Source organism: Bidens hawaiensis, unplaced genomic scaffold, assembly GCF_021521415.1.
Source record: "Bidens hawaiensis isolate Kalapana, Puna unplaced genomic scaffold, B.hawaiensis_p1.1 tig00048479_1, whole genome shotgun sequence".
In the NCBI taxonomy this organism is placed as follows: Eukaryota; Viridiplantae; Streptophyta; class Magnoliopsida; order Asterales; family Asteraceae; genus Bidens; species Bidens hawaiensis.
Window position 1 is genome coordinate 76,171 of NW_027498692.1, and position 23,598 is coordinate 99,768.

The window sequence follows — 23,598 nt, forward strand, 5'->3', positions numbered from 1 at the left end:
CTCTAAGATCATCAGAATTTTGAGTTTTTAGCGCGGCGCTAAAATCACACCTCTGGGATGTTAGCGACGCGCTAAGATCCTTCTGACGGGAAAAATAACCCTAACTTTGATATAATCAGTTTTTCAGCCCCCATTCGAGATATCTTTCATTCCTCCAACCAAGTACAAGCCCTAGGACGATTTTCCACCATCCCGAAGCCTCCGGTTCGTTCGTTCATCGCATTCTTTCATCCTCTCATCAGATAAGCAAATCCTTCGTGATGCCGATGTCAGGCTAAACCATTGTATTCACTTTAGGCTAGGGTTTTGTGTAAACTAACTTTGATCATATTTTATGCTTTGAATGATTATAAACTTGATTGATTATTTTTAATCTTGTTTTATATTACGAATTGATTGTTTAAACAGTTTATGATTTTGATTGTCAAACTTTGCATCACTTATCTGGTTGTGTTCATCACATGTAGGGTTAGCTCTTATGTCATTGAACCAATAATCGTTAGTCATTTCTTATAACTGATTTTCATATTTTAAACTGGTAATTGGGTAAACCGGAGTTCAGTTGTGTTAACAATTAGGTTAGGGTATCGTTTGTCCTCACAACCCAACTGTTAGGTTTAGTAATTACTGCGCAATTAATCTTATGAATCTGTGATTAGTCGGTCATCACATTACCTGAACCTGAAGTGAATTGTTTTCTCATTATTGTTTACAAAATTTTCCAAGTAACCGTGTGTTTTTATTAAATCATCTTTTATAAACCGCTTGACATCGTTTGTCCACCGTAATTAGTAGTTAATAATTATGAACTTTACTTGCACTTTCCACTGATTCCCTGTGGAGACGACCTTACTTACCCATACTAGTTATAGGTATTTAAGCTTCATAAATACTTGTTTTTTATTAGACCACGACATCTACATCAGATAGGTTATCCTTGGAATATGTATCAGGTTATAAAGGATCAAAGATCCTCGGTATTATTTGTTTACTAATGATTGCGTTTAGTATGGTGATGTGTTAGACAGGTATGGCAACTTTAAGACGTATTTGCATCAATTATCCTCACAGAGTATTCTCTCTAGCTGGAGTATGGATCACGATCCTAATTCAACGTAACTGTTAATGGACGATTTCGTATAAAGATTGATGTATGAATAAGCGCAACGGTTCCTAGACCTGGTCTTCCACATAATTCGTTACTGAACGGCTATTGGCACATGGTCAAAGTCATGGGAGTGGCTAGTCGAAGACTTCTGGATTATTAGGAAATATTGTTATTTGTATTTTCTTATATAATCGAGTTATGATCGAGTAGAAGGATACATGTATTATCACACACACTAGAGCAGAAGCAATTAACTCTCTCTGATCTGTAGTTTACTTTGTAATCTCGATCATCAGCTCCACAACACTTGTAACCACCTTTTATTATCAATATAATCGACGGTGATAGTTTTTCACCGTCGGGGGGTTTTTTGTGCCGGAGATTACTATAATCACGTACTATCCGACCAAAGGTTACCTCGTTGATCCTTGACCGAAATCAATCGATCAAAGATTACCTTGTTAAGTTTTGACCGAATTAAGATTATCGTAATTAAGGGTTTTTTCCCTCGTGATCAAATCATTGTGTTCATCCAGATTACAATCACACACTCAATATTATCGTGTTAGCACTATACCTCACTTGACAGATTTGGATATATTATCCTTAGCATATTTTTGAGTTGACGCTTGGTCCTCAACTCATATAATCTACAGCTCATCTCCCCCTTTTTTTTTTAAAGCAATCTAAAGATCTTATGCGAGAGGTACGGGGATCGTTACCCCGCATCTCCACCATCTGTTGGTACATGTATGTCAGTAGTTCATAGTCAAACGTTTGTAATCGAGTCTGTAATGTAATTATGTTTTTGATTATGTTTATGTTTATGTAACGAGCGAAGTTGTCAACAAGTTCGCTTAGGCGAACTTGTTGAACAAGCGAAGTTGTTAACAAGTTCGCTCAGGCGAACTTGTTGAACAAGCGAAGTTATGGACAACTTCGCCTGTCGTGTTTTTATATACTGTTCACCGTAACAGTTGAGAGGAGGTTCGCGAGGTTGGTTAGGGTTCGTTTCAGTTGATTAGTTCGAGAGTTACGTGTTTACAAGTCAGAGTCTGTAATAGTGACCTCGTGTCACGTGTTCGGGTTATCAATATAACGTGTTTCGGTTATTGCTCGTGTGTTTGTTTTATACGTATTCTACGCTCGTATCTACCTACGCAGGGATTCCGCACCTACGCAGATAGCGACATCCCGTGTACGATCCGTCCAGGAACCTACAATTGGTATCAGAGCCATCGGCTCGATTGTGAGGTTCGGGATTTCACGCGGGTGTAGAAAACGTCTCGTTTGACCTATTCACGGGACGAGTTTTTGTTCGTTTTGAGTTCTAATCTCTATATACAGTCATTTTCAAGCCTTTACAACGACCGGAAACTGCAGAATCGTCGACAACAGATCTGAATATTTTCAGTGTTCATCGGGCGAAGTTACTGTTCTTCAGGCGAAGTTGCCGTCACTGAAAGTAGGGTTTCGGCGAAGATATAAGGTTAAGCGAAGTTATTCACAACTTCGCCTGCCTCATAAGTTCGCCTAAGCGAAGTTATCCTCAACTTCCCCGAGTCACACGAATTTAAGAATTTTTCCAGCGAAGTTAACACTTAAGCGAAGTTATTCTTAACTTCGCCTTTAGTACTGTTTGGACAAATTTTTGAATTTTTCGGGTTTTTGAGAAGATGTCGCAAATTAACATCTCTGATTTGGTGAAAATGGAAGTCGAAGCGGGGTCAGCCACTAAGGCCCCAAGGCTGTTAAAAGGAACCGACTTTGTTGCATGGAAGGATCGGTTTATTCAGTATATTAAATACCAGGATGCAAAGATGTGGGTGTGCATCCAGGATGGATATATTCCACCGACCATGGAATACGAAGGTCGGGATGTGATAAAGAAGTACAGCAAGATGGAGGAAAAGGAGAAGAAGATGTACGAAGCCGAAAGCAAGGCTCACGCAGCTATCACTATGGCTCTTCCACAGGAGATCCTTCATACTTTCAGAAAGTATACATCGGCTCGAGAGCTTTGGGATGCTCTTGAAAATAGATTCGAAGGGAACGTGGGTATTCGTGCCTCGAAGATTAAACTGTTGAAGACTCAGTTCTCTGTCTTCAAATATTTGAAGAACGAATCTCTGGATGATATTATCACTCGATATTATCATCTAATGACAGAGCTAAACAACTATTCGATTGCTTACAGAGAAGAGGAAATAGTTGAAAAGCTTCTCGATGCTCTCCCACCGAAGTGGGAAATGTACACAGTTCTGATGAGGGAAGACAGAGACTTTCCTAATTATGATTTGGAGACAGCAGTAAACAAGCTCAGAACCTTTGAGCTTAATATGGTTCGTAAAAAGACACCAACAGATCAGATTCAAGACCCAGGTATGTATGGTGCCAAACTTAACTCAGGCTCAAGTTCGAAGCCTGAATCTGCTGCTTACTACTCCAAAGGAGAGTCAGGTTCTAACTCTTCTCATGAAGGAAACGTTTCAGTAAACATGAACGGTGATGTTTGCTTTGTTGCTGGAGGTTCAAGTGCTTCGAAACCTCAAACATCCAACAGTAGTTTCTCTCCCAGTGCCTCAAGCAATAACTATTCCAAGATGCCAATGAGTGTCAAATCTGCTGAAGAGCAGTTTGCAGTCTATGCATCTTTTATTGCTTCATATGAGAACTACATACAAGGGAAGATTGTGGACCCTGCTGTTTTGGATGAGGATTATGACCAGATCGATGCTGATGATCTGGAGGAGATGGATTTGCAATGGCAAATGGCCATGATAGTGAGGCGAGTCAAGCGTTTCATGAATAAGACGGGGAGAAAGTTTGTTGGTGGTAGGCCCGGATTCGACAAGTCTAAAGTGAGGTGCTATAACTGTCAACAGTATGGGCACTTTGCTAAAGAATGCAGAAACGAGAGAGTTGAACGGGGTCAAGGCCGGTCTGCACAGCCTACTGGGATTAGTAAAGAAGTCAATGCCATGTTGTCTAGAGAAGCCGGTGAATACAACTGGAACCTGCATGCGAATGAAACTGGTGAGCAGGCGAATATGGCTAAGGTAGAAAATGAAGATTGTGAGAAGATGACTGGAGAGGAGAAAGCTACTGGTAAGGAGAAAGCTTTCATGGCAGATAACGATGGTCAACCCTCCGAGGTAAGTTCTAAACCTGTTTGTACAAAATGTGAGAATTTGTCTGAGCAACTTGCTACCATAACTGATCAGTATGTTCGTTTAGATGCTGAATTTAAAACTCTTAAAGAAGATCATCATTTTACTAAGGCAAGAGAAAACAGTTACAAAGTTAAAATAAAAGCATGTGAAAAAGATGTCAAAAGCTTAAAAACTAAACTTGCTGAAAAAATTGATGTAATTGACCTAAGTTATGAGGTTTTAGAAGAAAAGACTAAACTTATTGCTGAACGAGAAAAGCAGATTGCTGACCACCAGGTGAAAGTGGTGGAACTGAACCGAAAACTCGAGCAGTTCCGAAATTCCTCAGCTATTCTAGATCACCTCGTTAGTGATCAAGGTACCTCTGCAAAGAGGGGAGGAATTGGTTATCACGAGGTGCCACCACCTTATAACCACAACTACACTTTCAACCCTAGTATTCAGAAATCTGTGGATTTTGAAGTTCCTCAGACAGTTCCAATCAAGGTTACATGTAAAGAACCAACTGTTAGTAATGGCGAAACGAGTTCGCCTGTTTCTAGTGTAAATATTTCTGTTACGAGTCCAGTCTCATCGGATTCGGATAAGTTGTCCGAATCAGGTAAGACGAAAGAGAAGGTAGTGTTACCCACTGGTGGAGATAAAAATAAATCTTCTAAAAAGAGTACTCCACTCAACCCGTATGTCCCACCTTATGTGAGACGAACGGCTGGTAACACTGCCTCTACATCCAAACCAACATTTGAAAAGAAAATGGAGAGTAGGTGTTGCTTTAGATGTAATAAATTAGGACATCTTGTTGCAGATTGCCCTCTGAGGCCGAGATACAGAGGTGTGAGGCCAAATAAAACTGAGAATAAGCATCAGTTTGATACTGCTAAAAATGAAAATTTTTCAAAATGCCAAAATGTAACTAATTCAAGTTTTCATAAAAACAAACCTCAGTTTTTCAACCAAACCACAAGATATAACACTTTCAATTCACATAGGTTTGGAAGGCATCACACTCAATCTTCAAGGAGATTTCCTAACAGGACTTACAGGAATTATCCTGATGCTAACTTTGGAAAGCCAGGGTACGGGACGTATCGATCCAAGACCAATTGGTCTTGGGTCCCAAGATTCTAATTCTCTGTTTTATTGTGCAGGAACAGTTGAACAGGGCTGCCCACAGTCTTTGGATTGTAGATAGCGGCTGTTCCCGGCACGTGACGGGCAACAAACACTTGTTGCACGACTTAAAACCTGTTCAGGGAGCCAGAGTTAGTTTTACTGGTGAAAGTGGAGGAAGAATTACTGGGAAAGGAACGGTGTCCAATGGGAAGATGACACTTGAGAATGTAAATTTTGTGGAAGAGCTGAAGCACAATCTGCTGAGTGTGTCGCAGATTTGTGATAAGGAGTATACTGTTCACTTCACGAAGAATGAGGCGAATCATCATAAACCTTATTGAGCTGAACGGGATGATCAATCCCGAGTAACCATGTTTTTATTGAGTTGTTGAGATAAAAAAAAAAAAGAAAAAAAAAAAAAAAACGTCACTATTGCTTAAAATTAGTCGGTTACCTCAGTTTGATGGACATATCCTCGGATATGTTTTGGTCCTCGTTTCTACTTGTAGAGAAAGAGGATCGCCATTTACCAGACGACTGAAAGTGACCGGGGCGGTTATGATGTGTTTTCTTTCTGTCGCTGAAAATTAGTCGGTCATACTTAGTTAGAAGGACACATACTTGTATGTGGTCGGTCCAGTTGATCCATTGGATCTTCAGGATTGCCGTTTACCTGAAGACTTTGACATGATCGGGGTGACTGAAGTCAAAATTTTTTATGGGAAATGAAATTACTTTTCAAGTCTGTTACTTCGTAAGAAGTTCTTTGCTATGTTTAACAGAAAATTGATCCAACCTTGGAAAATGATATATATACTAACTTTGTGTGCTTAACTGGTGAAGTTATTAGGCTTAAAAGGCTTTAGGACAATCATTGTATGTCATGGTAACTTTTTATGGTGCGTAAAAGTAGATGTGATACAAACTAATTTTACTTGATTTTACGTGGAAACTCCTTAAGAGTTTTGCGTGTCTTCATATATATCTTTTCGAATGATAGGCAGAAAAGCGATTACCCAGTCATACACGAGCCCATGTGTGTTCTGATTCCCGTGAAGAAAGCGTTTCAAGACACTGCAGTGATCCAGATTCGGGACTTGCAGTAAAATTCTACTTTGAAGTCTATGTTGAAAAAAAAAATAATAAAAAAAATAAAATAAAATAAAATAAAATTTTGAGTTATTGTAACATATTAGTGATCATAAATTCAAGACTTCTCTATCTTAAAGCAAGATGAAGAACGGGAAACAGAAGAAGAATACATACAAGTTAATCAGACACTATGGGTCGAAGTCAATTCGGGGTGACTTGGGGAAAGCCAAATACGCTTTGAGGATAGATAGGAGGCATCAATATTTCTGAGTTGTTGCCCACTTAAATTTTAAGGATTAATTGAACCTAACTCGTATCACAGAAACGATGAAAACCACTTTAAGTTATACCTGCTTACAACCTGTCTCTATATGTCATAATACAGCTAAACACGGATCTATGTGACAGTCACGTAGTTAGTATGATTCCTGTTTGGATCTTTTCTAAAACGTAGCAGTCCCTACCGAGACTGAAATTTGATCCCTTATACTTTAAATTTTTTTAAGATTTTTTTTAAGTTTTTGTACTTAGATAGTTTTATGATTCTTTAACTGGTTACTTAGAATTGATCATGTCGTTTATTTCTTAAAGGCAATGTATATAGATGTCTTGAAAGGTTCTTGGCATCTCAGGGGGAGATGAGCTGTAGATTAGATGAGTTGAGGACCAAGCGTCGAGAAGACCGAGACGATGATCCCAATGCACCGGAAGGTGCAGGTGGTGAGCTGCCAAGAACATCTCAAGCTCTTGGGGCTTCCACAGCTGAGGGGGAGTCTACCGAATACAGGGAAGTTAGTGGAAGATAAAGAGAGGGGATTGAGAGCAGATGGCAAGCCATGGATGGTGATGAAGTACAAGCCGATCCGATGCATCAAGGAGGTTCCAATGAAGAATATGCCTCAAGATGTGTTGAAGAATCTAAAATGGTGGTACGTTGATTGCCAGACTGCTGAAGCCGTGATGGAAGATGAGGATGAACAAGAAGTGCTGAGGGTTTACGACCCGATGCATCTTGTTAATCTATCGCAAGCTGATCTGAAGATGCTCAACGAAAAGAAGATCTTCTACATTCCTTCTTGGAAGGATCAAGCAAGGAAATATCAAAGGGTGGTGTCGGTATGTGTTAGAGAAGGAGCGCACGCGTAAAGATACAAGATTACAAGACTCAAGCTTTGAAGATCAAGATATGAAGCTACTGCCAAGGGGGAGTCTGTTGGTACATGTATGTCAGTAGTTCATAGTCTAACGTTTGTAATCGAGTCTGTAATGTAATTATGTTTTTGATTATGTTTATGTTTATGTAACGAGCGAAGTTGTCAACAAGTTCGCTTAGGCGAACTTGTTGAACAAGCGAAGTTGTTAACAAGTTCGCTCAGGCGAAGTTGTTAACAAGTTGAACAAGCGAAGTTATGGACAACTTCGCCTGAGGCAAAGTTGTCGTGTTTATATATACTGTTCACCGTAACAGTTGAAAAGAGGTTCGCGAGGTTGGTTAGGGTTCGTTTCAGTTGATTAGTTCGAGAGTTACGTGGTTACAAGTCAGAGTCTGTAATAGTGACCTCGTGTCACGTGTTCGGGTTATCAATATAACGTGTTTCGGTTATTGCTCGTGTGTTTGTTTTATACGTATTCTACGCTCGTATCTACCTACGCAGGGATTCCGCACCTGCGCAGATAGCGACATCCCGTGTACGATCCTTCCGGTGCATTGGGATCATCGGCTGGTACGTTTTGCTCCACCTGCCTTGTCTGGTATGTCTCTTATTCCTTCTACAGCACAGGTTACTGCCGTCCAGACGTCGACTCCAACAATTGTGTCTCTACCACCTCAATCGCTTACTCCATCGGTGGTAGTAGCACGATTTGTTGAGTCTACAGTCACTACTACTGCAGGGTTACCAAGTGTACCACCTGCGGTCACTTCTGCTGCTGATGTCCCGCCAACTCCAACGCCTACTTCAGACTCCGAAAGGATAGCTTCACTAGAGCGGATCGTAGCTGAGCAGTCCAAGACTATTCAAAGCCTAGTGGAAGCAAACCAACTACAGGCCTCCCTCCTGGTCGAGCATGGGAAGATCATAGACGCTATGAAAGCGTTCTTGGCATCTCAGGGGGAGATGAGCTGTAGAGGAGATGAGTTGAGGACCAAGCGTCGAGAAGACCGAGACGATGATCCCAATGCACCGGAAGGTGCAGGTGGTGAGCTGCCAAGAACATCTCAAGCTCTTGGGGCTTCCACAGCTGAGGGGGAGTCTACCGAATACAGGGAAGTTAGTGGAAGATAAAGAGAGGGGATTGAGAGCAGATGGCAAGCCATGGATGGTGATGAAGTACAAGCCGATCCGATGCATCAAGGAGGTTCCAATGAAGAATATGCCTCAAGATGTGTTGAAGAATCTAAAATGGTGGTACGTTGATTGCCAGACTGCTGAAGCCGTGATGGAAGACGAAGATGAACAAGAAGTGCTGAGGGTGTACGACCCGATGCATCTTGTTAATCTATCGCAAGCTGATCTGAAGATGCTCAACGAAAAGAAGATCTTCTACATTCCTGCTTGGAAGGATCAAGCAAGGAAATATCAAAGGGTGGTGTCGGTATGTGTTAGAGAAGGAGCGCACGCGTAAAGATACAAGATTACAAGACTCAAGCTTTGAAGATCAAGATATGAAGCTACTGCCAAGGGGGAGTCTGTTGGTACATGTATGTCAGTAGTTCATAGTCTAACGTTTGTAATCGAGTCTGTAATGTAATTATGTTTTTGATTATATTTATGTTTATGTAACGAGCGAAGTTGTCAACAAGTTCGCTTAGGCGAACTTGTTGAACAAGCGAAGTTGTTAACAAGTTCGCTCAGGCGAACTTGTTGAACAAGCGAAGTTATGGACAACTTCGCCTGAGGTGAAGTTGTCGTGTTTATATATACTGTTCACCGTAACAGTTGAAAAAGAGTTCGCGAGGTTGGTTAGGGTTCGTTTCAGTCGATTAGTTCGAGAGTTACGTGTTTACAAGTCAGAGTCTGTAATAGTGACCTCGTGTCACGTGTTCGGGTTATCAATATAACGTGTTTCGGTTATTGCTCGTGTGTTTGTCTTATACGTATTCTACGCTCGTATCTACCTACGCAGGGATTCCGCACCTGCGCAGATAGCGACATCCCGTGTACGATCCGTCCAGGAACCTACAATTTTTTTTTTTTTTTTTAACCGAAACACGTTATATTGATAACCCGAACACGTGACACGAGGTCATTATTACAGACTCTGACTTGTAAACACTTAACTCTCGAACTAATCGACTGAAACCAAACCTAACCAACCTCGGAAAACCCTCTCAACTGTTACGGTGAACAGTATATATAAACACGACAACTTCGCCTCAGGCGAAGTTGTCCATAACTTCGCTTGTTCAACAAGTTCGCCTGAGCGAACTTGTTAACAACTTCGCTTGTTCAACAAGTTCGCCTAAGCGAACTTGTTGACAACTTCGCTCGTTACATAAACATAAACATAATCAAAAACATAATTACATTACAGCCTCGATTACAAACGTTAGACTATGAACTACTGACATACATGTACCAACAGACTCCCCCTTGGCAGTAGCTTCATATCTTGATCTTCAAAGCTTGAGTCTTGTAATCTTGTATCTTTACGCGTGCGCTCCTTCTCTAACACATACCGACACCACCCTTTGATATTTCCTTGCTTGATCCTTCCAAGCAGGAATGTAGAAGATCTTCTTTTCGTTGAGCATCTTCAGATCAGCTTGCGATAGATTAACAAGATGCATCGGGTCGTACACCCTCAGCACTTCTTGTTCATCTTCGTCTTCCATCACGGCTTCAGCAGTCTGGCAATCAACGTACCACCATTTTAGATTCTTCAACACATCTTGAGGCATATTCTTCATTGGAACCTCCTTGATGCATCGGATCGGCTTGTACTTCATCACCATCCATGGCTTGCCATCTGCTCTCAATCCCCTCTCTTTATCTTCCACTAACTTCCCTGTATTCGGTAGACTCCCCCTCAGCTGTGGAAGCCCCAAGAGCTTGAGATGTTCTTGGCAGCTCACCACCTGCACCTTCCGGTGCATTGGGATCATCGTCTCGGTCTTCTCGACGCTTGGTCCTCAACTCATCTCCTCTACAGCTCAAATCCCCCTGAGATGCCAAGAACCTTTCAAGACATCTATAACTTTCCCTTTAAGAAATAAATGACATGATCAATTCTAAGTAACCAGTTAAACAATCATAAAACTATCTAAGTAAAAAAAATTTAAAGTATAAGGAATCAAATTTCAGTCTCGGTAGGGACTGCTACGTTTTAGAAAAGATCCGAACAAGAATCATACTAATTACGTGACTGTTACATAGATCCGTGTTTAGCTGTATTATGACATATAGAGACAGGTTGTAAGCAGGTTTAACTTAAAGTGGTTTTCATCGTTTCTGTGATACGAGTTAGGTTCAATTAATCCTTAAAATTTAAGTGGGCAACAACTCAGAAATATTGATGCCTCCTATCTATCCTCAAAGCGTATTTGGATTTCTCCAAGTCACCCTGAATTGACTTCGACCCATAGTGTCTGATTAACTTGTATGTATTCTTCTCCTGTTTCCCGTTCTTCTTCTTGCTCTAAGATAGAGAAGTCTTGAATTTATGATCACTAATATGTTACAATAACATAAATTTTTTTTTTTTTTTTTTTTAACATAGACTTCAAAGTAGAATTTTACTGCAAGTCCCGAATCTGGATCACTGCAGTGTCTTGAAACGCTTTCTTCACGGGAATCAGAACACACATGGGCTCGTGTATGACTGGGTAATCGCTTTTCTGCCTATCATTCGAAAAGATATATATGAAGACACGCAAAACTCTTAAGGAGTTTCCACGTAAAATTAGTTTGTATCACATCTACTTTTACGCACCATAAAAAGTTACCATGACATACAATGATTGTCCTAAAGCCTTTTAAGCCTAATAACTTCACTAGTTAAGCACACACAATCAGTATATATATCATTTTCCAAGGTTAGATCAATTTTCCGTTTAACATAGCTAACGAACTTCTTACGAAGTAACAGACTTGAAAAGTAATTTCATTTCCCATAAAAAATTTTGACTTCAGTCACCCCGATCATGTCAAAGTCTTCAGGTAAACGGCAATCCTGAAGATCCAATGGATCAACTGGACCGACCACATACAAGTATGTGTCCTTCTAACTAAGTATGACCGACTAATTTTCAGCGACAGAAAGAAAACACATCATAACCGCCCCGGTCACTTTCAGTCATCTGGTTAATGGCGATCCTCTTTCTCTACAAGTAGAAACGAGGACCAAAACATATCCGAGGATATGTCCATCAAACTGAGGTAACCGACTAATTTTAAGCAATAGTGACGTTTTTTTTTTTTTTATTTTTTTTTGTTTTGTTTTTTTTTTTTTTTTTCTTTTTTTTTTTATCTCAACAACTCAATAAAAACATGGTTACTCGGGATTGATCATCCCGTTCAGCTCAATAAGGTTTATGATGATTCGCCTCATTCTTCGTGAAGTGAACAGTATACTCCTTATCACAAATCTGCGACACACTCAGCAGATTGTGCTTCAGCTCTTCCACAAAATTTACATTCTCAAGTGTCATCTTCCCATTGGACACCGTTCCTTTCCCAGTAATTCTTCCTCCACTTTCACCAGTAAAACTAACTCTGGCTCCCTGAACAGGTTTTAAGTCGTGCAACAAGTGTTTGTTGCCCGTCACGTGCCGGGAACAGCCGCTATCTACAATCCAAAGACTGTGGGCAGCCCTGTTCAACTGTTCCTGCACAATAAAACAGAGAATTAGAATCTTGGGACCCAAGACCAATTGGTCTTGGATCGATACGTCCCGTACCCTGGCTTTCCAAAGTTAGCATCAGGATAATTCCTGTAAGTCCTGTTAGGAAATCTCCTTGAAGATTGAGTGTGATGCCTTCCAAACCTATGTGAATTGAAAGTGTTATATCTTGTGGTTTGGTTGAAAAACTGAGGTTTGTTTTTATGAAAACTTGAATTAGTTACATTTTGGCATTTTGAAAAGTTTTCATTTTTAGCAGTATCAAACTGATGCTTATTCTCAGTTTTATTTGGCCTCACACCTCTGTATCTCGGCGTCAGAGGGCAATCTGCAACAAGATGTCCTAATTTATTACATCTAAAGCAACACCTACTCTCCATTTTCTTTTCAAATGTTGGTTTGGATGTAGAGGCAGTGTTACCAGCCGTTCGTCTCACATAAGGTGGGACATACGGGTTGAGTGGAGTACTCTTTTTAGAAGATTTATTTTTATCTCCACCAGTGGGTAACACTACCTTCCCTTTCGTCTTACCTGATTCGGACAACTTATCCGAATCCGATGAGACTGGACTCGTAACAGAAATATTTACACTAGAAACAGGCGAACTCGTTTCGCCATTACTAACAGTTGGTTCTTTACATGTAACCTTGATTGGAACTGTCTGAGGAACTTCAAAATCCACAGATTTCTGAATACTAGGGTTGAAAGTGTAGTTGTGGTTATAAGGTGGTGGCACCTCGTGATAACCAATTCCTCCCCTCTTTGCAGAGGTACCTTGATCACTAACGAGGTGATCTAGAATAGCTGAGGAATTTCGGAACTGCTCGAGTTTTCGGTTCAGTTCCACCACTTTCACCTGGTGGTCAGCAATCTGCTTTTCTCGTTCAGCAATAAGTTTAGTCTTTTCTTCTAAAACCTCATAACTTAGGTCAATTACATCAATTTTTTCAGCAAGTTTAGTTTTTAAGCTTTTGACATCTTTTTCACATGCTTTTATTTTAACTTTGTAACTGTTTTCTCTTGCCTTAGTAAAATGATGATCTTCTTTAAGAGTTTTAAATTCAGCATCTAAACGAACATACTGATCAGTTATGGTAGCAAGTTGCTCAGACAAATTCTCACATTTTGTACAAACAGGTTTAGAACTTACCTCGGAGGGTTGACCATCGTTATCTGCCATGAAAGCTTTCTCCTTACCAGTAGCTTTCTCCTCTCCAGTCATCTTCTCACAATCTTCATTTTCTACCTTAGCCATATTCGCCTGCTCACCAGTTTCATTCGCATGCAGGTTCCAGTTGTATTCACCGGCTTCTCTAGACAACATGGCATTGACTTCTTTACTAATCCCAGTAGGCTGTGCAGACCGGCCTTGACCCCGTTCAACTCTCTCGTTTCTGCATTCTTTAGCAAAGTGCCCATACTGTTGACAGTTATAGCACCTCACTTTAGACTTGTCGAATCCGGGCCTACCACCAACAAACTTTCTCCCCATCTTATTCATGAAACGCTTGACTCGCCTCACTATCATGGCCATTTGCCATTGCAAATCCATCTCCTCCAGATCATCAGCATCGATCTGGTCATAATCCTCATCCAAAACAGCAGGGTCCACAATCTTCCCTTGTATGTAGTTCTCATATGAAGCAATAAAAGATGCATAGACTGCAAACTGCTCTTCAGCAGATTTGACACTCATTGGCATCTTGGAATAGTTATTGCTTGAGGCACTGGGAGAGAAACTACTGTTGGATGTTTGAGGTTTCGAAGCACTTGAACCTCCAGCAACAAAGCAAACATCACCGTTCATGTTTACTGAAACGTTTCCTTCATGAGAAGAGTTAGAACCTGACTCTCCTTTGGAGTAGTAAGCAGCAGATTCAGGCTTCGAACTTGAGCCTGAGTTAAGTTTGGCACCATACATACCTGGGTCTTGAATCTGATCTGTTGGTGTCTTTTTACGAACCATATTAAGCTCAAAGGTTCTGAGCTTGTTTACTGCTGTCTCCAAATCATAATTAGGAAAGTCTCTGTCTTCCCTCATCAGAACTGTGTACATTTCCCACTTCGGTGGGAGAGCATCGAGAAGCTTTTCAACTATTTCCTCTTCTCTGTAAGCAATCGAATAGTTGTTTAGCTCTGTCATTAGATGATAATATCGAGTGATAATATCATCCAGAGATTCGTTCTTCAAATATTTGAAGACAGAGAACTGAGTCTTCAACAGTTTAATCTTCGAGGCACGAATACCCACGTTCCCTTCGAATCTATTTTCAAGAGCATCCCAAAGCTCTCGAGCCGATGTATACTTTCTGAAAGTATGAAGGATCTCCTGTGGAAGAGCCATAGTGATAGCTGCGTGAGCCTTGCTTTCGGCTTCGTACATCTTCTTCTCCTTTTCCTCCATCTTGCTGTACTTCTTTATCACATCCCGACCTTCGTATTCCATGGTCGGTGGAATATATCCATCCTGGATGCACACCCACATCTTTGCATCCTGGTATTTAATATACTGAATAAACCGATCCTTCCATGCAACAAAGTCGGTTCCTTTTAACAGCCTTGGGGCCTTAGTGGCTGACCCCGCTTCGACTTCCATTTTCACCAAATCAGAGATGTTAATTTGCGACATCTTCTCAAAAACCCGAAAAATTCAAAAATTTGTCCAAACAGTACTAAAGGCGAAGTTAAGAATAACTTCGCTTAAGTGTTAACTTCGCTGGAAAAATTCTTAAATTCGTGTGACTCGGGGAAGTTGAGGATAACTTCGCTTAGGCGAACTTATGAGGCAGGCGAAGTTGTGAATAACTTCGCTTAACCTTATATCTTCGCCGAAACCCTACTTTCAGTGACGGCAACTTCGCCTGAAGAACAGTAACTTCGCCCGATGAACACTGAAAATATTCAGATCTGTTGTCGACGATTCTGCAGTTTCCGGTCGTTGTAAAGGCTTGAAAATGACTGTATATAGAGATTAGAACTCAATACGAACAAAAACTCGTCCCGTGAATAGGTCAAACGAGACGTTTTCTACACCCGCGTGAAATCCCGAACCTCACAATCGAGCCGATTGCTCTGATACCAATTGTAGGTTCCTGGACGGATCGTACACGGGATGTCGCTATCTGCGCAGGTGCGGAATCCCTGCGTAGGTAGATACGAGCGTAGAATACGTATAAAACAAACACACGAGCAATAACCGAAACACGTTATATTGATAACCCGAACACGTGACACGAGGTCACTATTACAGACTCTGACTTGTAACCACGTAACTCTCGAACTAATCAACTGAAACGAACCCTAACCAACCTCGCGAACCTCTTTTCAACTGTTACGGTGAACAGTATATATAAACACGACAACTTCGCCTCAGGCGAAGTTGTCCATAACTTCGCTTGTTCAACAAGTTCGCCTGAGCGAACTTGTTAACAACTTCGCTTGTTCAACAAGTTCGCCTTAGCGAACTTGTTGACAACTTCGCTCGTTACATAAACATAAACATAATCAAAAACATAATTACATTACAGACTCGATTACAAACGTTAGACTATGAACTACTGACATACATGTACCAACAATTATCCTTAGCATATTTTTGTCCAAAACACTAATTATATCATATTTCTAGGTTAATGAAACCCCTAGATAACGGGGGTTCGGGGGCAGCGTCACTGGCAGCGGGGTTCTAGGGGCGGCTCATCAGAAAACTGAAGTTGAAACCCCCCGTATATGTTTCCAGCATATATGTTTTCCAGCATATATGTTCTCCAGCGTATATGTTCTCCAACGTATAAGTACATACACACCAGATACATATGCGCCCGTATAAGTTGAAGCTACATAGCCGCCGTATACGTGTATACGTATCCGCCGTGTATGTGTATACGTATCCGTTGTGTATGTGTATACGTATATGTCGTATATGTATTTACATATCCGTTGTATATGTGTATACATATCTGCCTTATATGTGTACACATATACGCTCCTCACTTATCCGTTGGGCACATATTCGCCGGATATGTGAAGGTCAGCTCATAGTTAATGCGTTTTTAGGGTTTTTAGGCGATTCTGGCGCCGTCAGCTGCTGTTAGCCACCATAGTTGGCCGGATTTTGATCGTTTATGGTCTAGGTAGCTTTTGTGTGTCCAGGTCCAAGCTAAGGTGGCCCTTAAGCTCGTTTTTTATTGATTAAATACATGATTAAAGCTAGATCTAGATTCAAACGGCTCATTCGGCATTCTGAGGCTGTGGTGCCGAGTTCTAAAATGTTGGGTCAGTTGTGATAATTAATTTCTTACCTTCGTTTATTCTTGGATAGTTGATTAGAATGGTGTAGAGAGTGTTTAGCTTATGTGTGTGTTTTTTATGGCGTATGCTAAGGTGTAGAATGATGGAGATGAAAAAGATTTAGAGTTTAAGGGATATTTATACTCCTTAAGCCCATGGACCTTAGGCTCATCTTCATTTTAAGTCCATTATCTTATTCCATCTATTTTAGCCTACTATCTTTTTATCATTATATTATTATTATTTTTCTATTAACTCAAATTAATTATTCCAACGTAAATAATATTTTAATATTATTCATAGAAATTCGGGATGTTACATCATTCCATTCTCATGAGGATACTCACCTATAGGTGAGAAAACTCTATTGTCCAACTTGAGCCCCTATTTTGTGTCAAGTGGGACTTGAACCCAAGTCTCTCCTTTTTTTAAATTGAAGTCTTTTTGTGTATTACTCTAACCAATTGAACTAAAGATCATTAACAAAGACGGTGAACTTTAACTAACTTTTAAAAATATGTAGTGGTTTAACTAATAACTTTGCTTAATTTAAATAATTAAAAACTAAAATAAACAAAAAGGTTTTTGGTTGAAACAATAAAAAAGGTCTAGAAAATGGAATCATTCTTCTATGTGGCTGTGTAGTGCTAAATCATTCAGAGATTTAACTGATAAAGATGTTACTTTTGAGTGGTTCAGCATGCTTATGAAACTTACATGTTAAGAGGTCTCATGAAATATTAAAAAGTCTAACCGAACATATTCTACCTCTAACTGATTCAATCGTAGTCTATCAATGTAATCACTAAGAGCATCTCTAATGCTCATATGTGGTATGTTTGAATTTACAAACTTATGTTCATTGGAGAGAGAGAGAGAGAGAGAGAGAGGTTTGTAATTACAAACACGTACAAAATCTTTTGTCATTGCGAATAAGAAGAGAAAAGAGAGAAATAAAACAAAGAAGATGAAATAGAATAAGATCGATAATGATGATAGTGGATTTTGTAAATAATATCATCTTTCACAAGAATGAATGCTCTAAAATCTACCAAACAACCCCTCACATATATAGTGGGAATAAGACAAAACAAGTTTATTTACTTGTAAATATTTTTTATACATTATCTGTTTAAAAAAAGTTATATATGTTGCTATAAATTGAAAATGAAAACCATGAAAATAAGGTGATGGTAACCTTTTCTATAATTCCATGGTATTACCAAGTTGAGGATAAATTATTCTGTTGTTGTCTTGCTTCATCATATGAAACTTCTAATATGTTCATATATATCTTTAGGAAAGCATTTCATGAGGAGAAAAGATTGCTATCAAGTTACAAATAGAAAGTCTGAGGAGTATCATTTTTACTAAGTTACAGTTATTGGTGTAATTGTGTGCCCTTTTTTAGGAAACCCAATGTGAATCTTAAAACGTTCACAACTCACAAACCCATCCTTGTTTTGTCTTCCCAAGAAAAGAACTTGCCATATCCACTGTTCTTTTCACTCAAAACCTCCAAAATCCCATCAATGGCAACATCAATCAATAATACTTGGTGGTGTGTGCGTGCTTGTTAATTCTTTAGTCATCTGTTTTGAGGGAATCCGTATAGCAGTTTCATCACTGTTGTTGTTATTAAAAAGGAAACCCTAGCAACATAAAAGAAAATCTACAAAAAGAAACATCATGTCCTAGAGATCAAGTTAATTAGATCTTGAAGTAATTGAAACCCAAAACAGTACCAGATTCAATGGATCCTTACCCACAACCGGAAACTTCGGATAACAATGACCCGAACCCTAACCCTAATTATTATTTACCTTTACCGGCTTCTTCTTCTTCGTCTAGCTCCCAACCGACTCTCAGCCGCTACGAGAACCAGAAACGCCGTGACTGGAACACCTTCTGCCAGTACCTCAAAAATCACCGGCCACCACTCACTCTTTCCCGGTGCAGTGGCGCCAACGTGCTCGAGTTTCTCAGGTATCTCGATCAGTTTGGCAAGACTAAAGTTCACACACCCGTGTGCCCGTTTTACGGACACCCGAACTCACCTTGCCCTTGCCCCTGCCCGCTTCGTCAAGCCTGGGGCAGCCTGGATGCCTTGATTGGTCGTCTCCGGGCAGCTTATGAAGAAAACGGCGGCCAGCCGGAGATGAACCCGTTTGGTGCTCGAGCTGTTAGGCTTTACCTTCGAGAAGTTCGAGATTCACAATCGAAAGCTAGAGGAATTAGCTACGAGAAGAAGAAACGAAAGCGACCGACACCCCAAGAACATCAACCAGGTCATGATGAAGATGATGATAATAATAATAATTGAAAACCGGCCTCTTATTTAACTACCTACTATTGCAATGTATTCACGTATTCGTTCCGTTTTCATCGTTCTACTTGTTTAGCTTTGTTCCGTTTTAGCTATTAGAAATATCGTTTTGTTGTGTTGTTTAGTCCGGAGTGGATCCGTCTCAAATATTATCATCGCGTTTTGAGTGGAGTGAAAGGAAAAACAAAAAGTTATTGTGACCAGAATGGTACAATTTTTTTAGTCACATTGCTATTATTATGTTTATGCAATTTGTTATTTTTAATTTCCCCAAATTGAAATTACCAAAGTAGTTCTTTTCCACTTATGCTGTTCAAGAAAAGTTCTCTTCCACTTATAGTTTCATTTTTACAGAAGCTTGCAGTTGTAGTGGTAGTAAATGTACTTTTGCAGTAATAGTATTTATGGGACAAAAACTGCAAGTATTTGTAATCTTTTGTTGGTTTCAACATTCAAGCCAAAATCATATATGTGTGATAATGAAGTATCCAACTGCAAACTAGTGTGTTTCTATTTAATATATATACATAAATATAATATCTTTGGTGTATAATATTTAGGCCAATAAAAATGGCAACTAAGATGTAGCCTGATCGAGTTGATATTGTGATTGGTTTGCCTGCTTTATCCTGAATTACGGATTTATTATTATTATTATTTTTTTTTTTGTAAGTGTTGGTGTGGAAACTGGTTTCAAGGGTCATTCTATGTGCTTGACTGACTAATAATTATACTAATTATTATTTTGGATAAAATAATAATTAATCCAAATTAACGAATCCACATTTGGCGTTATGCGTTTAATTGCAAATGCATCAAATTGGTAAATATTTTTGTAGGAACACCATTCTAGTAAATACTTTTTCCCAAACATTAAATTGGTAAATATTTTTATAGGAACACCATTCTAGTAAATACTTTTTTCCATAACACCCTTTTGGGATATAAACGTGTTTAAGACAGAGAGCTTGTTTGATCACGTGGTGTAATTTTTTTAGAAATAAAACGCCTGAATCACAGGTAATACTCCTTTCAACTTTTCAAGCACTCCTATTTTTTTTTATCTTAATTTTAGCAATACGAAAATAAACAATTAAACATAAAAAAACCACTGAATCTTTATTTAAATTAGAAAATACATACAAAATTCAAATAAAAGCATTAAAAGTAGGAAAAAGTAAATAGAAATATACTACTAATCCTTGTCCGAGTCAAGATGCGGTAGATTCGAAGTTTGAAGACGAGCCACGCGATCAAATCTAAGTCGGTAATGTGTATCAACTCTGGAAGGACGGTACCGTCAAGGACAAGCTCGATTTGCGGATTTTTTTTTATTATCGATGATATCGCATATCCATCGTCCTTTATGATTATGTAGTGAAATTACAAAATACACATATACGCAACTCTCCTAATCTTGTCTATAGTCATAGCCCGCATGGATGGTCTAAGAATGCCCCATTTCCCCTTTAGAACATCAAAAGCTCTCTCCACATTTGTCTTGCCAACTCTTGAGGCTCCTTGAACCTCTTTACACTCGGCTCAATGGGATACACAAACACTTTCATGAACATCGACCAAGCAGGGTATCCCGTCACTAAGATAGTATCACCGTCTGAATAATCGTCCATTTGCATGAAATGGACACTCAGGTGTAGTTCCATTCCTTTCGGTGAGAAATAGTGGAGATTTTTGTAGAACAATGACATCATTGTTGATTTGAGCGGACCATCAAATGCATGCCAAATCCATAAATCTTGTTAGGCAACCACTTCGACCATGACCATAGGTTATTCATGATCACCACTCATTTATTGGTCGTACAACTCGATGGGACACATTTTCCAAATGAGATGCGTACACTCATGGCTATCCATAATCCCAAGAAGGTGATATCTTTGTTCGCGTGGTTTGATACAAAAGCGCAACATCATGACTAGTTGTCCTACGCAAGAACTCTTTGTCATATAACTCAATCATCACTTACAAAAATACTCCAAACATTCATGAGAAGTCCTTTGGGACATACATAAATAGTCATCGTATTCGTTTGGAGGGTTACCGGTTGCGAGTTGTTTAATGACTGATAGTAATTTTTGTAAGCCTGTAATACTCTTTATTATCGTCCTAATGACGCTAGTTTGAAACCAATGTTGTAAAAGTAGTTTTACAAGGCCGAGTACTCCCCAAGTACTTGCTACAAGGTATGTCGTATTCTTTAACTTCGCATAGTTACTAAGAATTAATCAAATGTGATCAACCTCACCCGAACCACATTTAGCGGATGAACTTGGGCCGATTTTGAGTAAAAAAAATAAAACATAATTCGTATTTCTATAATATTAAAGAATAAATATTATTTTTTAATTATAGATTAGTAATTTTCCAAATAATTTATTATTTAATAATATATTTCTGTTATTTATATTGATATTCACATATTTTGTTATAACATTAGTAAACTTATGATATTTGACATATATGTAATATACTAAAATTGATTTTTTGTATACTTGTGATATCCAATTACTCTCCGAGTATTCAGAGTACACCCAACTCACTGGTCCATATATATAACCAACAATTGTTAAAAACAAACGTTTCTACATATGATACCTTTGACAAAAAAAATATCTTCTTTTTATTCTGGGCTGTCGAAAAAATAATCTTCAAGGAGTACGTCATACCTCGTTAATGGTCATGTGGCACATATCAGTTTTTAGATAATGTCGTATCTTTGTCTTATAATTGGTCGATAAAATTCTTGAAAACATTTATGTTGCTATCGTCTGAAAAACACCATCGTCAACAAAAATAGGAAGAATGAACACCCAGAGCCCGTAACCTATGAGTTTCATCTTGTAGAAAATATAAATTATCGTTAAGAGTGTGTTTGAGTAGGGAAGATTATTATGAGTGCTTTTAAAGGGGCTACAGACTTGTGTCTTTGGACCATTATATTGTCATACCCCCGGCTGAAGGCGGAAACGCCGGGGCGTGCGTAGATTGAAATCATGCACATGGTATTAAATGTAAAAATTCATATTAAAATAAACCAACACATTGTTCAAATCAAACATAATTCAAATAAAAAAAGCAAGACACAACACATTATTTATTTAAACTTCTAGGTCTGACACATCCCCTAAGTGATACTTCATGAATCTTCATAACTTAATTTCTTTCACCTGAAAAACATGCGAGAGTGTCAACTAAAAATAGTTGGTGAGAACATAGGTTTTTAAATAGAAAAATATGTATTATGTTGAAAACATTTCATATGTGTTAAGTTACTTTATATAATTTAGTGATTACAACCAAAACTCTGACACGATTAGCAAGTCGTCTAATCCCAAATTAGACTATTATGATTAACGTTTAACGATCGTCGGATTTTGAACACACAGGCCTCTACCCGAGGCCTTAGTGGGCGGGTCGGGCCAATAGATCTATAATTATACTACCACGGGCTTAACAAGTTAATCGTTGTACATGCGATTAAGTATATGCTTGTAATGATCACACGTAATGAATATTATGAATAAAGCTTGAATCAAATAGCATTTATAAAACATAGAATAAATAAGTTGCATGTTTCTACCCCAAAGTATAAAACGTTTAAAAACATGTAAAATGGGCTATGAACTCACCTTGCTTGATAGATGAACACGAACACGAGCAAGAGTTAGTTGAACCGGTCACGGGATGCCCTAGATTAAGTTTCGATTATTAAATTAGTTAGAGTGTCGCCTACTAGAATGTTCTAAACCAAGAGCATGATCTCCAGCAAGTTGATTCCCAGGTAATAGTCACGGGTCCAATGGGATTATTTACGCCACTCTTGCCTTAGGCAGAACCGTTTGCTTGTCAGATACATACATACCCGGTTTATACTCTATTTGTATACTAACTCAAAATGTTTTAGAATGGTTTTGATAAATAAGAAAGTACGAGGTTAATAGTGTAATATCATATAGTGTTGTGTATTTATTGTCATTTAGGAAAGTATAGGGTTCAGAGTGTAAATATTATAGTTTATGATGATTATTGACATTTATGAAAGTATAGGGTTTAAAGTGTAAATATTATAATTTATGATATTTATAATAATTTATGAGTTTTTGAAGAACATAAAAATATTCATAGTTGTTTATGGAAAAATTATAATTTTGATCCAAGATCTTGAGAAAATAATTGTGATTTCTTGAAATAACATGATCATCATAATCTTTAAAGCAAAAAGTAAGGGTTTTGCTAATAATTTATGATGATCATGGTGAGAGTATATGAGCAACTATGAAGATTCAAAGGAAAACTCAAGAACATAAGAACAAACAAGAAAAAATTCATGATAGAAAGCAAAAGTGTATAAAAACAACAATGAAAAGCAAAATAATTATAAAAACTTACTTGTTTATGCTTAGAGAGAAAAGAGTGAATGAGATTTGGTGTGAAAAATAATGAGAATGAGAACCTCTATTTATAGTGGAGGTAAGGAGGTTTGAATACAATTGAGATAAATGATAATTATAATAATAAAATAAATAAATAACAAAAATCAAATATGCATGCACAATGTGCACGGCATATTTTTCACACTTTAATATTTATATTTTTTTCTTTTTCAAATTAAAAACTAGATAAGCTAAAACT

At 38.6% G+C, this 23,598-nt stretch overlaps 1 protein-coding gene across 1 annotated transcript; it reads left to right on the plus strand.

The window, feature by feature from the left end:
- The first annotated feature begins 18,372 nt into the window (after positions 1 to 18,372).
- LOC143597545 (protein G1-like6) lies at positions 18,373 to 19,320 on the plus strand. Its single transcript, XM_077076026.1, has one exon. It carries the CDS (start codon positions 18,373 to 18,375, stop codon positions 18,940 to 18,942), a length of 570 nt encoding a protein of 189 aa, XP_076932141.1. The 3' UTR covers positions 18,943 to 19,320.
- Positions 19,321 to 23,598: the final 4,278 nt, after the last annotated feature.